General features: G+C 65.7%; 1 protein-coding gene and 1 long non-coding RNA gene across 6 annotated transcripts in view; one reads left to right on the forward strand and one right to left on the reverse strand.

The window, feature by feature from the left end:
- The first annotated feature begins 3,079 nt into the window (after positions 1–3,079).
- LOC122205441 lies at positions 3,080–5,960 on the forward strand. Its single transcript, XR_006196054.1, has 3 exons — positions 3,080–3,181; positions 4,802–4,883; positions 5,712–5,960. It is a non-coding gene; the product is annotated as an uncharacterized LOC122205441 (long non-coding RNA).
- A 4,413-nt stretch (positions 5,961–10,373) lies between these two features.
- The window catches only part of RXRA (retinoid X receptor alpha), a 94,502-nt gene continuing 90,622 nt past the window's right edge, over positions 10,374–14,253 (reverse strand). For all 5 annotated transcript variants that reach the window (XM_042913546.1, XM_042913549.1, XM_042913550.1 and 2 more), the window contains exons 9-10: positions 14,021–14,126; positions 10,374–12,446 (exon numbers count right to left, since the gene is read on the reverse strand). In XM_042913546.1, coding sequence (XP_042769480.1) covers positions 12,299–12,446; positions 14,021–14,126 — 254 coding nt within the window. In that variant the 3' untranslated portion in view covers positions 10,374–12,298. The remainder of the gene's footprint in view (positions 12,447–14,020; positions 14,127–14,253) is intronic.

A 14,253-nucleotide genomic window follows, 5' to 3' on the forward strand; every position in this document is an offset into this window, starting at 1 on the left:
TAGCATGTCCCTGACCGGCTGGGGACATGGGGGGGAAGGCATGGCGCTGGCCTTTTTCTCAGAGTCTGCGAGGCCAAGGAGAGGGAAGCAGGAGGGTCGTGGACAGTTGGCCGGGGGCAGAGTCACTTGAAAGGCGGTTGGGAGGAGGCCGCTGGAGCCATCAGATGTCTGGCTGACGCTTAGCCGTGCGGGCCTCATGCTGCCCAGCCTCTTTCCCAACCTCCTCCTGGGCCCCAGGCACGGGCTGCTTCCTCCCCGTCTCTACTCTGAGCAGTTCCTTGAACACCTGACACACTCCCGCCTCTGAGCCATCGCCCCTGCTGTTCCCTGCTGGGTGGTCCTTCCCTGGCTCATCACACGGTTCGCTCCTCATTGAGGCCTGCTCACACTATGTACCCCAGGTTGTCTTCCCTTGATTCCTCAGAGTGCTTGGCTGGGGCTGATGGCCCTGGCCCCCCATTGGCCACTAGATGCCCTGCAGAGGCTGCTGGTATGTCCCTCACTGCTCTTCTCTTACACGACTTGCTCAGAACTGGAAAGGTGCCCTCCTGGGCCTTTCTGCAGGCTCTGGGGACAGGCTGGGGGCATCACCTTGGGGTCCAGGGTGGTCACAATTCATAATCACGTCACACCGGACAAGGTCTGGCCACGGAGGGGCTCCCACTGGACCTCCCCCAGGCCTGGGGGCCTTGATCCCCTCGTCCTGCATCCCTCCCCCCCCCCCCCCCCAGCAGGTGCAACCTCCCCGCCCACTCCCTGCCCTCCAGGTGTGAGATGACCAGCTGGGAGGCGCATGCAGGGGCTCTGGGGGGGGGGGGGGCGGGGGGGCAGGCGAGGCAGGTCACAGGGTTCCCGGGGCCTTCCTGTCTGGCTTGGAAAGCTCCCTCTCTTGTTTTCCGCCCTGTTTCCAGAACAGGATGTGGGAAAAGCAAGCATTTAAGGACAAGAGGACCCCTCAACCAAAATGAAACCAGAGATGCTGATATGGGGCCCCTCGACGCTTCGGGGCTCCGGGTCGGGCAGCTCCCGGGCCCCAGGCCCGCGACAGGGCGCCGGCGGCCCCGGACCACCCCGCAGGCAGCGCGGGGCGCCTGGACTGGGGGAGAGGGCGGGCCGGAGACGGTTGCCAGGGAGACGGCAGGCTTAGCCAATCAGCAGGGTCCACCGCCGGGCGGCGGGCCGCGCTCGGCGGGGCGACGCTGCCCTCTGGTGGCGGTCGCGGGTGCCGACAGCCTGTGCTGCAGTGTCCCCAGGCACCCGGGGTGGCCTGACCTCATTCCAGGTGCATCACACCTGTCCTGAGGGGCAGGGGCTTCTCGGGGAGAAGGCTGAAAACCTCCAGGTGTGGCGAGGTTCCCGCCCACCCCGTGCTCCAGGGACGTCACTTTTTGTCGGAATCACGCCCACGTGCAGCCCCACAAGTCAAGGAAAGGGGCTTGCGGGGACTACAAAGAGCCCGTGAAATGTCTCTTTGAACTTGGCTCCGTTCAGCGCTGTAATCCGCAGAGTTCAGTGTGTGCAGAGATCGGCTTTACTGAACCCGCTAGTTCCATAGCATATGTATCCTTTTAAAGTTGCAACATCGAGGGACTTCCAGCTTGGAATAGTTGGATGGCGCCACCCACTGTCCACCCGGAGATGTGCAACCCAGCTGTACAAGCGGCCGTAACTCCTGGGCTAGGGGTGGGGGTCCGGGACCGTTGGAATTCCTGGAGCCCTAAGAGGGCCTGTCCAAAGTCACAGGGGTGGCCGCCCAAGGGGGCTGGCTCCAGACCCTTAAGCCGGCTGCCCACTTGCCCTCTCGCCCCCAACTGACCCAGGCGAGCAGGTGCACAGTGACAGTTCCCGCTGACTGGCTGGCGGGTGCCCTGCCTCCACTCTCCTGAAGCCGCCGCAGACCCAGCCCCGTCAGGCCTCCGTCTCCTGCCCCCAGACAAGACTTCAGAGTCCTTCTCAGCACAGTGCTCCAGGCAGCCCTGCCATTGGTCGGAACCGGCAATCAGCCCGCCCCCCAGTCCAGTCCGTTTCCTCCTAACTCGTTATTTGAGTGTGTGTGTGGATTGCTTTTGTTTTCCTAATGAAAATCCACTTGCTGTTGTAGCCAACGGTCAGTGCAGTTGTCCTCACTGGCAGACTCCCACGCCCCTCCCTCCGACCTGCTCCCCCCACCCTGGGGCCCTCTGAGACCTCACGGCCCTCCCGCAACGCCCGTATCTTGGTCCTCCGCCCCGTGAGCAGCCTCCACTTGGCTCACCGGGGACCCTGCAGCCCAGGCAAGTCCCGCCCTCCACTCCCACCCCCCACTCCCCACCCCCTGCACCGACGCCCTGCTCGCTCTCCCCTCCTACGACCGTGGCCACCCAACCCCGGACGGGGAGAAACTCTCAGAAACCCTGCCTGCCTGGTGGGAAGGCTTGCCTGCAGGTTCCTGGCTCTGGGGCCCCTCCACCCCGGGTCCGGCAGGCCTAGGGCTCGGCCAGTGTTGCGGGAGGGCTGGGGGCTGAACCACAGAGCGTAACGTGTGTGCGGTGTGGCCCCTGCTTCCGAGGTCCCCAGTGTGCTCAGGACCCTGGGCGCCCCTCCTTTCACTTCCCTTCCTCCCCCCACCTCCCTCCTTCCCTCCCCCTTCCTTTCCTCTCCCCCCCCCCCCCGCCTCTAAATATGAGATACTAATAAGGGCTGTGGAATCTTTCTGGAAAAGCCAAGCCTTCACTTACAACAGCTGGAATATCTCACAGGGAAACGCGTGGGTTTCCGTAAGTAAGAGCTCAGACAACAGTCGATGACATTTTTTTTTGTATACATGCCGCTTCGATTTTCTAAACAAACTTTTTGAATTTCGAACAGCATTAGATTTACGGAGAGGTACGAAGACGGCTCAGGGGCCACCCACGCTGAGCACCCCCCCCCCCCGCCCTGCCCCCCAGCGGCCTTTCCACGCTGTCCTGTCACACTGCTGGGCACATTTGTCCTAACAAACGAGCCAGGACTGGTGTGTCGGGACTTTGTTTTTCACCCAGTGCCCTCTTCCTGCCCCCAGGGTCCCCAAGACCCCACGTGACATTTAGCCGCCACATCTCCTTGGACCCCCCTGGAAGGAGAGTTGCCCAGACTTCCCTTGTTCCGAGGACGACGGGCCGGGTGTCCCGTAGAGTGTCCCTCCGCGGGATCTGGTCCCCAGGTGGGTGCTTAGGAGGCACTGTCCTCACCACATCGTCTCGGGGCGCACGCCGTGGCTGTCACCGGCGGTGGCTCTGGCCACTGGCCGAGGTCACGTTGCCCGGCTTCTGCACTGTGGAGCCCCCTTCTGCCCTTCGACACCGTCCCTCGGCCCAGCCCGCGCTCGGGAGCGGGGTCAGGCACCACCTCCCGGGCGCGAAGCATCTACGCCAATTATCTGGCATTTTTGTCACGGCTCTTTGACCGCCTCCCCGTTACGTGTTCAGGTGAGCACGGACGGACTCACGGGTGTCTGTGTCACAGCTGGAGGCTTCCGCCAGCATGGCCTCCCTCCGGCCGGCCTGGGCCACCCGGAGCCGTGCGGGTCACGCCCCGTGTCCGTCCGATGAGCCCCACGCCCGGGCCTTCGCTGTTCTGGTTGACCGGACCCCTTTCGCTCTCTGGCCCCGAGACGCTCTGGGCTCGTCCGGTCCGTCTCCCGCCCGCCCGGCCCTAGAATCGGCCCCGTCAGAGGCCGGCGGCTTCCGGTCCCCTCGGCTGACAGCGCGGGGAGGTCCCGTGTGCCTCCCAGCAGGAGCGCGCACTCCCGTCTCCAGCTCTGACCCACCGCGTGGCGGCCGCAGCCTCTGTCCCCGCCAGCCTGTCACCCCCACTCCAACAGACACAGGGCCCCCCGCACTTAAAGGCAAGTGCCAGATCTGGCATCCCACATCCCGGGAACGGCTTCGTGGGCCCCAGCTCGCCCGCACACGCCCCCTCCGCCTTTAGCTTTGCAAACCCCCACCTCTGCCCCCCCCCGCCTCCCCCCGCCATCCGTGAGGCGGCCGTGCACTGGCACTACATGCGGGAGCCTGCTCTGTGCCCGTCTGCCTCCGCCCCGCATTCTCCGGACGGCCTGGGGCCCTCGGTTTGCACACCGCAAGGCTCCCTGCTGGGGCGGCCGAGGGCTGTGGGTTTTGACAGGTGCGCGACGCCACGTACCCACCGTTTCGGGGCTCGCCTCCCCAAAGGGTCCCCTGCGCTCCACCCGCCCAGCCTCCCCCTGCCGAAACCAGTGTCTGCTCGCCCGCTCGGTGGCTTTGCGTTTTCCAGGAGGCCCGGTGAATGGAGCCACACGGTGCGTCGCCCTCTCTCTCCCCGGCCTCCACCGGCCGCCAGCACGCGTGGGTGATGCGCCCAGGTCCCCCTGCGGCCTGACAGCTCATTTCTCGTTCTCGCTAAGTGTGCTTCGTGTCCATCACCTAACTGGGGTGGGGAGGTGGGGGGTCTGGGCTGCTTCCCGTGCAGGCCGATGGTGACCAGAGCTGCCCTGAGCAGTCGTGCGCGGGCTTGGGTGGGCGTGTCGTCAGGGCCGTTGTGTAAACGGCCAGCCGTGTGACCGCTGGGCGACATCTCGCTCTGGGGGAACCCACCGCCCCGCCTCGCAGCCTCCTCTGAGGGAGACGACGTGCCGAAGTCTCTCCACCTTCGAAGCTCCCACCTGGCCTCGGGGAGCTAGAGCATCTGGCGAGGGGAGGTCCGCAGGCATCGGCCGGCCTGCTCTTCTCCCAGGCGCTGCCTGGAGGCCGCGGTCCAGGCTCCACTGCCCTGTGCGACCCTGATTTGTCTCCTTCCCTCCGAGGTGACCCTCAACTCGGAGCCTTCGCGGAGCACACTCTCGACCGCGTTCACCCGGCCGCAGACGGAAGACTGAGGCCCGGGAGGTAAGCGTTGCACCCCCAGATCTCCAGCTGGGGTTGGACCCGGGGGCACGGCTTCCTGACCCTCCAGCCTCCCGGGATGGCCCTGGCCACCGTGGCAGCTGCTGGTGTGGGCAGGGCAGGGGAAGCCGGGCCCTCTCCCGTCTGCACCAGAGGCCTGTCGTCCCCACCGCCGGGGAGGCTGTCGAAGCTGCTCCCCAGCCCTGCTGCACCGGGACACCCCTGAAGGGCAGGTGGCCAAGGAAGGGGCCATCTGGTCCATTCCGGCCCCTGCCCCATGATCCTCTCTGGGCAGCGGGCCAGACTGGCCCGGAAGCTCCCAAGCAACCCGTGCCCGTAAACACCGCGGCCGACACCGGTCCCCACACCGGTCCCCATGCCAGTCCCCCAGTGGGAGCGGGTTCTCAGCCCCGGCGTGTGCAGCGCGCTCTGCTTCATAGGCGTTGGTCACAGACCCCACAGCCAGCCCTGCCAGCTTGGGTCAGGGTCACCAGGTGTCAAGACAGGGCCTGAGGCTGAGGGTCAAGAACAGCTGTGCCCGGGTTGCACTGCGGAGTCCAAGGGGTGGGGCGTGTCGTCCAGTGAATGAATGAATGAATGAAGGAATGAAGTCCCCACCCTCCAGATTCCCACCGCCACCCCCCACCCCCCCCACGCAGGCAGCTCCAACCTGCCCTTGGATTTTCACCTTCAAGGGCACAATGATGCCCCACCTTCTGGGTCCCCCTCTCCAAAGCCACCTCCTGGGCCCCAGGCCCCAGAACCTGGGCCCACAGCCCTGGCCTTCTCCAGAGGTGGACCCCCGGGGGCTCTCTCTCTCTCTCTCTAAAGGCTCCAGCCCCAACCCCTGTCCAGGTCCTCGCCCCGTGTTGGAGTCTCTTCACAGCAAAATAAAACAGCATAGTGGCAACTTCAGAGCATCTGACCTGGATGACCAAGGTCTCGTACACCCACATCACAGTTCTGGGGTGTGAGGCCTTTTGCCTTCATCGTGGGGGGGCGGGGAACCGAGGTCCAGGCGGAGCACAGTGGCTGGGCTGCCTGGGCCCCCGCTGGGCGTGTCCACAAGGCACATGCGCCGGCTCGACCCCAGACCGTCTCATTTATGGGCTCCTGGGGACGCTGATGCACAGAGAATTAGGAGCTGCTGCGGGTAGGGGCTGCAGGGGCGCCTGCTGAGGGACGGATGGGACAAGAAGGGAGCGGAGGAGGCAGGGTGAGCTCTGCCCCGGCGCCTCCAGCAGAGGGCAGTGCCGCTCTGTGCCTCGGGCACCCGGGCGCCAGGGGTTGGGGTCTGGCTTCCCGACCGGGCTCCCCCCACCCCCAGAGGACTCCCCAGGGGCTCTGCATGCGTCAGGGAGGCTGACCTGGGTGCCCTGGGCCCGGCGGCTGGAGGGCGGCTGGAAACGATGCGATGGCGTTCCGACACTCCCAGAACACAAGGTCCCCAGCAGCCCTTGAGTTTAGGGACCGATGGGACCGTTTGGGCACTAAGGGCTGGGGACTGAGATCTTTACATGGTCTCCCCTCCCGAGCTCCAGCCCCTTGCTGCCTGAGGTCCCCACAACTTCCCTGACCAGCTCCACGGGGTTCCTGTCACTGGATGCTGCCGTCCTCATGCCCAGCGATGGCACCAGCTCCTGTCATGTGTGTCCTAGGCAGGGTCTCTCCCCTGCAGCCGCCACCCCGCCCCCCCCCCCATTTCCCATCCTCCCATCACACTGCCTGCTTGCTTCCTGATGGCAGGGCCAGCCCCTTCCTGTCACTAGAGAGTGAGTGCTCAGCACCGTCCCTCCAAATCCCCCTGCCCCACACTCCCCTCTCCCGTTACCAACCCCAAGCCCTGCTGGGCCGATCCTGCTTGTGGCAAACCTATCAAGCCCAGCATCTCTGGTCCAGGTGACGGCCCCAGGCAGGTGTCACTGAGGCAGCTGGAGGCAGCGGGGAGGCCCGAGGCCAGGTGGCCGTGCTGTGTGGGCCCATGCGGAGCCCGGGGCCTCTGCTAGACTGCTGGAAACTCAATAGCGCACAGCGGTGCTCCCGCTCCGGGGGGTCACCAGGGCCCCTGCTCACCGCAGGAAGTTGGCGTCAGAACCTTGCCCACCTGGACTCACTTGCCTCCTGTCCCCATCCTTCAGCCTGACTCCTCTGTGCTCCCTCACCGGGATGGGGGGCGGGGGTAAGCACGCTGTCCCGGGTGTGCTCCCCAGAGCCTGCGTCCCGGAGAACCCTTGGGAGGACCCTGGGTTGGGGCAGGGTGGCCCCCACAGAGGTCAGCTCAGGCCCCCGGCCACCCGGGACTGACTCAGTCTGACAGAGAGGGCCAAGCAGCTCGGCCCCCGCCTGGAGCCCCCCCGCCCCGCCCTCCCCCCCCCCCCCACCCTTGCCCCGGCTCATTAGGAAGACACAGGTCTGCCCTCCGAGCACCAGCGCAGGGCCTGGGGAATACTGCTTTCCTGGTCTCCCGCAAAGGACCCTCGAGGCCCCTCCTGGCTCTGCAGCTGTCCGGGCCGCTCTCAGATGGGGACATTTACACCTGGGGCCCTCCCAGCCCACAGGAGCCCTCCCCACACGACCACTCCCGAGGGCCTCGTCCAGAGCCGGGCTGGCACCTGCTCGGGGTACATGACCGCCGCTCAACAGTGGGTTTGGTCGCGTGGAAGGCAGGACAAGGGGTCCGTCAGCAGGGAGGAACCCTCCCAATTCTCCAGGCCCTCCCAGGACTGACCCTCCCTCCGGACCAAGGAAGCGGCCCCCCGTGGCTGGCATATACGTGCTTTTGACAGGAACAGAGCGTGGGCCAGTCCCGGCGAGGCCCAGAGTGGGGTGCTGTGCTGCGGGGAGAGGTGGGGCTCCCCATGCCCGCCCCCTTCCAGGCTGAGCTTGTCCTGGCTGAGCTCCTGCGGGCAAGGCCAAGGCCTTGACCCAGGGGAGGGTACACGGAGGGAGCAGCAGGCCTGACAGGCGTCTTAAACTGACATCAAACCACGTCGTCACTTGCTCGAGTCCCACGGGTGCCCCCGACCCAGCCCTGGGGCCTGGGGAGCGACTCGAGGTGGCGGTGCGGCCGCCTCGTCAGTAAGCCCCGGGAGGGAGAAGGCGGGTGAGCCGCTCCCACTGCTACCGCCTCGCACGTCCTGGGGCTACTGAGGTCCTTGCACCCGTGTGCGGGTGTGTGCGTGTCCTGTGTGCACTGTGGGAACGTACGTGTGTGTGCACACGCGTGTCTTGTGGGTACGTGTCGCGTGGGGGGGCCAGTTGTGCACGTGCACACGTGGGTGAACACACGCACGTTGTGTGCTCGCGTGTCGTTTGTGTGCACGTGTGTGTGTGAGCACATTCGGGGGGGGGTAACGAAAGGGGAGCCCCCGGCCTGTTGTCGACTGCACGCGTTCCGGCCGGGAGCCGCCTTCACCCTCGGGCCAGCTGTCTGGTGCCACAGAGCAGGACCCCGCCCTCAGGGCTCGCAGAGCCTCCCTGGGAAGGTGCCCGCTAGACAGAGGGCACACGGGAGGGCACAGGCACCACCTCCAAACCGCGGCCCGGCCCACAGGCAGCGTGGATGCGAAGAGCATTTATCACACAGGACGCAGCAGACGGGATGTCATCACCTCGTTATTAACAGGGCGGCGAGGTGACCTCCTTCGTCTTGTGGCCTGTGTGTGGACCGCTCCCCCCGTTCGGGCTCGGGCAGCCTGGGGCAAGGCAGGAGGCCGCTTGCCCGGTGCCCACGGATGTGGGGGGGGGGGCCCTCTCGGACCTCTGGCCCGGCCCCGGGGAATCCGGAGCCGAGCAGACCCAGGAAGGCCCCCCCCCCCCCCCCCACCGCAGCAGCCGGAGGCCCCGCTCGCCCCTCGTGCGGCCGACTTCCAGACCCAAAGCGGGAGGCCTCCCCGCCCCCCCTCCCCGCCCCCAGAACAAACGAGAACCGAATGGGGATGTATTTTTAAACGCTCATATTTTGTTTCTCCTCTCAGTTTTTCTGTGTTTCTTTCCACGTTCTGACACCGTTGTTCGTCCGTGCCCGGCACCTGCGGTGCGGTGTTCAGAGAACAATCACGCAGGGAAGGAAGTTCACAGCCAAACAGAGTCTCGGGAAGGCCGGCTGGCAACGGGGGCGGGACAGCGCAAGGCTTTAAAGACCTCTCGGAAGGGGAAGAAAACCCTTGGACGTCTCGGGCCCACCCCCGCCCGAGGGGGACGTCTGCGCGCAGAGGTTCGTACAAAGCCCGTGCGCCGCGCCCCAGGCTTCGCGGGGGAAGCTGTCGCCTCCGTGTCCAGAAGCAGAAACAAAACAGGTCCCACCCCCCCATCATCCAAGTATACATGAGGGATAAAATTACATTTGTACAAAAATAGATTTTTTTTTTTTTTTAACCTTTCCCGATGCTTTAGACATTTTATCTCTGTATGTACTTGTCAACCTCTCTAAAGCGTTAGCTACGCGTCCCAGCTAAGGCATGGCTAAGGATTGGGGACTGATAAAGCTGCTTGCTCCAAAGCATCTTAAAATAGATGCACTCCTTGCCTTGACATATTCATTCGAACCCGGATTTCACCAGAGGAGGGGTCCTTATTACTTGCTTACGTGAAGCAAACGTACAGGAACACGGGAGGAGGGGGAAAGTCTGGATTAAAAATGAAAACAAAACGCTGGTAACTGCTACGCGTGTGCTGCGGGTCGACGGCGTGTGGCTCCACGCAGTTTCTCTCTGTACAGCACGGACATTTTACACCACACCCCTGCGAGGGCAGGGACCAGGCCACGCGCCCGAATTCCGTGATGGGGACAACATCAGCTGATTACCCACTGGCTGCACGTCCGGCCGGGCCCTCCTAGGGGCCCCCGCAGAGGAGGGAGCCCTGCCGTGGCTCCCCGTGCTTGCCGCCAGCCCGAATCCTCTAGGAACGCCGAGACTTGGAAAGCCGAGGGCGTGGGGCCATCTTCCCCCAGAGACCGTGTGTTTCCAGGTGACAAGGGCAGACTGGCTTCCAAGGAGACACTTGACGGGGGTTGTGGGGGGGGGGGCAAGCCAGAGCCCGGCTTTGCGGACACCTTGCAGACGCGGGACGCGGTCATCTGGGCTCCTCTGCCGTGGGAACCCCGTCTGCATGTCAAAGTGGGGCAAGTGCGCGGAGGCACCTGCAGGCCGGGGCCCGGGCGGCGTCCAGCCCGGCCGAGGCGGGACGGGCAAGAGGTGGCTAACGAGCTGATGTTAGTGCTATCTTTAGAAAATTAAAGATTGTCCCACCAAAATAATAATAATAATAATAATAATAATTACAAAAAAAATCACCTTAATGGAACCAGATTGGTAATACTATTAAAGGTCTGGTCACATAAAAATCCTACCTCTCTACTGAGCGACGGGCCGTAGCCCCATCTACCACCTTCTCAAACAGCACTGGATGGATGACAAGGACAGCAGACAGATGGAAGAGAAGGGCAGCCCAAGGGTCTGGGACGCTGTGCCTGCGGGCTGGGGGGGGGGGGGGGGGGGGGGGCGCAGAGGGGCTGGGGGTTTCTGGCTGTCGAGGCGGCGGGAGCCCGGGGGCCTCAGTGCTTTACGGACTAACAGCCGGGGCCCCCGGGGCCCGGAACGATGACGTTCCCGCGTGCCCGAGGGGGCGGGATGGGGAGGACCGGGGGCACCAGGGATGCTGGGCGAGGGGCAGTCTACCACTTATTTCCACGACCGGGGACCCCGCGAGGGAGTCCCCAAGAGTCCCTGCGTCGCTGCTGGTCACAACGGAGCCCCCAAAGGCTGCTGAGATTTGGGGGAGCGTCTGGGAGCTGGGCAGGCCCCAGCACACCCCGCCTCTGCCGCCCGCCCAGCAGGGGACACCTCCCCACGTGATGGGGTGGACGGTGGAGAAAGGAGGGTTTTGTGCCACCTCAGGGCCTCTGCCTGGAGCCTCACTTTCCAGCTTGGCCGGGGACCCTGGAAGGAGAAGAGCCACAGCTACTTTCCCCACGGAGGCCTGAGGGCCAGCAGGCCTGCCTCTCCGCATCCTGCCTCAGGACCCCCCACCCAGGGTACAGGCCATCCCCTCAAGGGCCGAGAGGGCTGGAGCCGTCTGCATCCCCTCACCCCCCCCATCCCTGCTCAGGCCCCCACCAGTGACAAACGCTGGGTTCGTGGAGTATGAGGCGTGAGAATGGAAAGTACTCAGACCAAAGGGAGGGCATTACAGTGCAAAAGAAGCCGGTTCAACCTGAGAGAGCCCCTGCACCCCCGAAGCTCGGAGCGTGCCCCCCCCCCCCCCCCCGCCCAGGAGGCAGCACCCCTGCCCGGGTCGGCAGAGAGGCTACGGAAGCAGGCGCTGGGCTGGACTGGGGAGCCATCAGCCGCAGCAGATGTCCGATGGAGCCCCGCGTCAGGCCGTTGCCCAGACAAGACAGCAGCCGGGCCGGCTGTCCCCGAGGGGCATCTAGCCACAGGCCCGAGGACGCTGGCACGCGACGTCCCCGATTCCGAGAGGCTCCTACACGCAACAGCCAGCCAGCCAAGGGGGCCGCTCTCCCAGCAGCTCCAGGAAGCGGCCCCACCGTCCTGCCGGGCCTCTGGCTCTCCATGCCCCCCCACCCCTGCGGGCCTCCCCTCCTCCCACCGCTGCGGGCCTCCCCGGAGGCCGTCTCTGCCCGCGAGGTCAGCTGAGTCACAGCAGCGTGGCCGGGACTTCTAGGAAGGCCGGGAAGCGGGCTCGCCCTCCAGGAACCGGGCGCGAGCCCGCCCCTCCTCACAGGCCGAAACAGAAGGCAGAACGGAGGACGGGCCACGCACGGGGTCTGGCTACCCTGGGTCGGACGGGGCTGTGCGAGCGAAGAAGCTGAAACCACGGTGATGCAGAGAGAAAACCGAGGTGGGAAGGTGGGCGACCCCGGTCCCGGCAGCCTCGAGGTGGCCCCAGAACCCTGCACGGAGGTCAGTTCCCGTTCCGGTCGGCTCGGGGGCCAAGTTGCAAGCCATCTTTGGGAAGGGGCTGCTGGCCCGTCCCTGCGAGGGAAGGGGAGCCCGGGGCCCCGGAGCCCCTCTCAAGTGCCCCGGGGCGGGGGGCGGTGCAGGTGGGGTCGTTGGCAGCCCACCACTGACGCCGGGCGGGGAGCGCTGGCCGGGGGGGGGCCCCTGACGGGTGGCGAAGGGGTCACTGCAGACACAGGAGGGTGGCGGGGATGTTCCGAACACCAGCGGCTGCTACAGCTCCAGGGCAGGCCGGCGGCCAGATGAGCCGCGCTGCCCTGAACGTAAGGAGGCGTCGGCAACTCTTAGGCTTAGCAGGCTGCGCCCCCACGTCGAACAGGCCAGGCGGAGAAGGGGCGGGGACGGGCCTCGGCCGGGACGAGCAGCTGGCGGCCAGGCGGGGTGGCCAGGCCGGGGGTGGGGGGGGCGGGCGGGCGCGAAGGACGGGCCGTGGGCCTAAGTCATTTGGTGTGGAGCTTCCAGCATCTCCATGAGGAAGGTGTCGATGGGCGTGTCCCCGATGAGTTTGAAGAAGAAAAGGTGTTCCAGGCACTTGAGGCCGATGGAGCGCAGAGCAGGAAGGCGCAGCAGCAGCTTGGCGAACCTGTGGGAGGGCCCGTGGAAGAGGAAGCGGTGGCCGCCTGCTGGGCGCCTGGGGACAGGACCCAGGTGGGTCCTGCGCCCACCGCCCACCGGTGCTGAGCCCGAGGGGGAGGTGGGGCCGCTCAGCCGGCCAGGGCCTGGGGGCGGGAACAGGCGGGGTGGACACAAGACCCCGAAGGAAGATCCAGGGAAGAGAGACCTGGGATGAAGAGTCAGGGCCAGGCAGTGGCTGGGCTGGTGCAGGCTGAGTCGGGCATTACGGGAAAGCTAAAATGTGTGGGTTCTCTCCAAGGGCAATAGGGAGCCACAGCAGGATTTTAAGTCGGGGAGAGAGCTACAAAAACGGATCTGAGTATCAGCAGTGCCTCTGGCCACAGTGGGGAGACTAAGGTGGGGCCGTTCGTGGGCCGGGCAGCAGGTCTGTGCTCGAGCAAGCCTCACCCCATAAAGCGCTGGCATCCCGGGTGCCCCATGCCAATGCCCACCCCTTCCCCAGAAATAGCTCTATTGGAGCTGGGCCAGAGGCATGATCCCCAGGCCCTGCCCGGCCCCTGGGGGTGGGGAGGGGCAGACTGACTGGGGGAGGGAAGGGGGAAGGCTGGGGCTCTTGGAGGAGGGTCACCAGGCTTAGCTGCTCTGCCACCAAGGATAGTGCCCTGTCCCCTCCGGGGATGTCCACAGCTGCCCCCCCCCAGCAACCACACGGACCCTCGAGAGGCTGCGGGGCCTCGTTAACTATTCACAGCGTCTGTATTTCAGGGGAGAAAGCCCTGGGGTTGGCTGCCATGCAACCCACGTTTTAAAGGCAAAAACGCAGCAGAGAGGCTGGACCGGGGCCAGAGAAAGCGGTTTTCTGCTGAGCTGGCGAGATGGGCTGCGGCGTGCAGCCAGGAAAAACAAGCAGGCCTGCCCTCCATCCTCCCCGGGAAGTTTCAGTTTAAACCAAACCAGATGAGGCTGGGAGGGAGCAGGGCACAGTCGGGTGCGCGAGCCAGCGGGCACCGCGGGGCGGGCGGCGGAGAGGGAGGTCTGGTGTCCGGGGCCGGGGGGCACACGCCCTGCCAGGAGAGGCCCTTTCGGAGGGAGGGGCTAGAGTAGGACGACAGGCACAGCAGCAGCAAGCCACCTCCTGTGCGTCTGGCACTGTGGACCCAGAAATGAGGCCCAGCCCTTCCGGTGCCCCCCCGTCAGGTGGGAGGCAAACTCTGAACACGTTTATGAGGCACCCGCTCTGTGCTGGCCTCCGTCCCTGCTGGGGGCTAGCACGCAAAGGCCCCGCCTCTAGGGGTTCCCTTCCGGGGCGGAGGAGACCACTGGCTTCGTTTTCATACCCCACGGAGACCAGCACCCGCCGCGTGCGGACCGTTTCCGGTGAGTTGCAGGGGTGTGACAGCGCATCCGCGGGGTCCCCACCCTCCGCACACCTTCCCTGACGGAGGCGGTGCCGCCTTCTAATTCCCACAGCCGTGCGGGAGAGCCGGTGGCAGTCCGGCCTGGGGCCGGGGGGTCTGGGGTGAGGCCCCGAGGGCCCCCGGGGCAGGGGGCCGGGGCAGGGGGCTGGGGCCGCGGGCTCACCTTCCCGGCTGCTCAGGGTACTTGTGTTTGCAGTATGCCTCCAGGGACGCGTAGACCTTCTCCCGCAGGGCCTCCACCTCCGCTGGGTTCGAGAGCCCCTTGGAGTCTGCAGGGGAAGGGGCTGCGGGTCAGAGGCCTTCGCCCAGGAGGCTGCACGGGACACCCGGGCACTCAGGCGAGCTCCCCGCTCGGACGAAGCCGGCAGCTGCGGGCGGGCTCTGGGTCCCGACTTG

Source organism: Panthera leo, chromosome D4 (assembly GCF_018350215.1).
Source record: "Panthera leo isolate Ple1 chromosome D4, P.leo_Ple1_pat1.1, whole genome shotgun sequence".
In the NCBI taxonomy this organism is placed as follows: Eukaryota; Metazoa; Chordata; class Mammalia; order Carnivora; family Felidae; genus Panthera; species Panthera leo.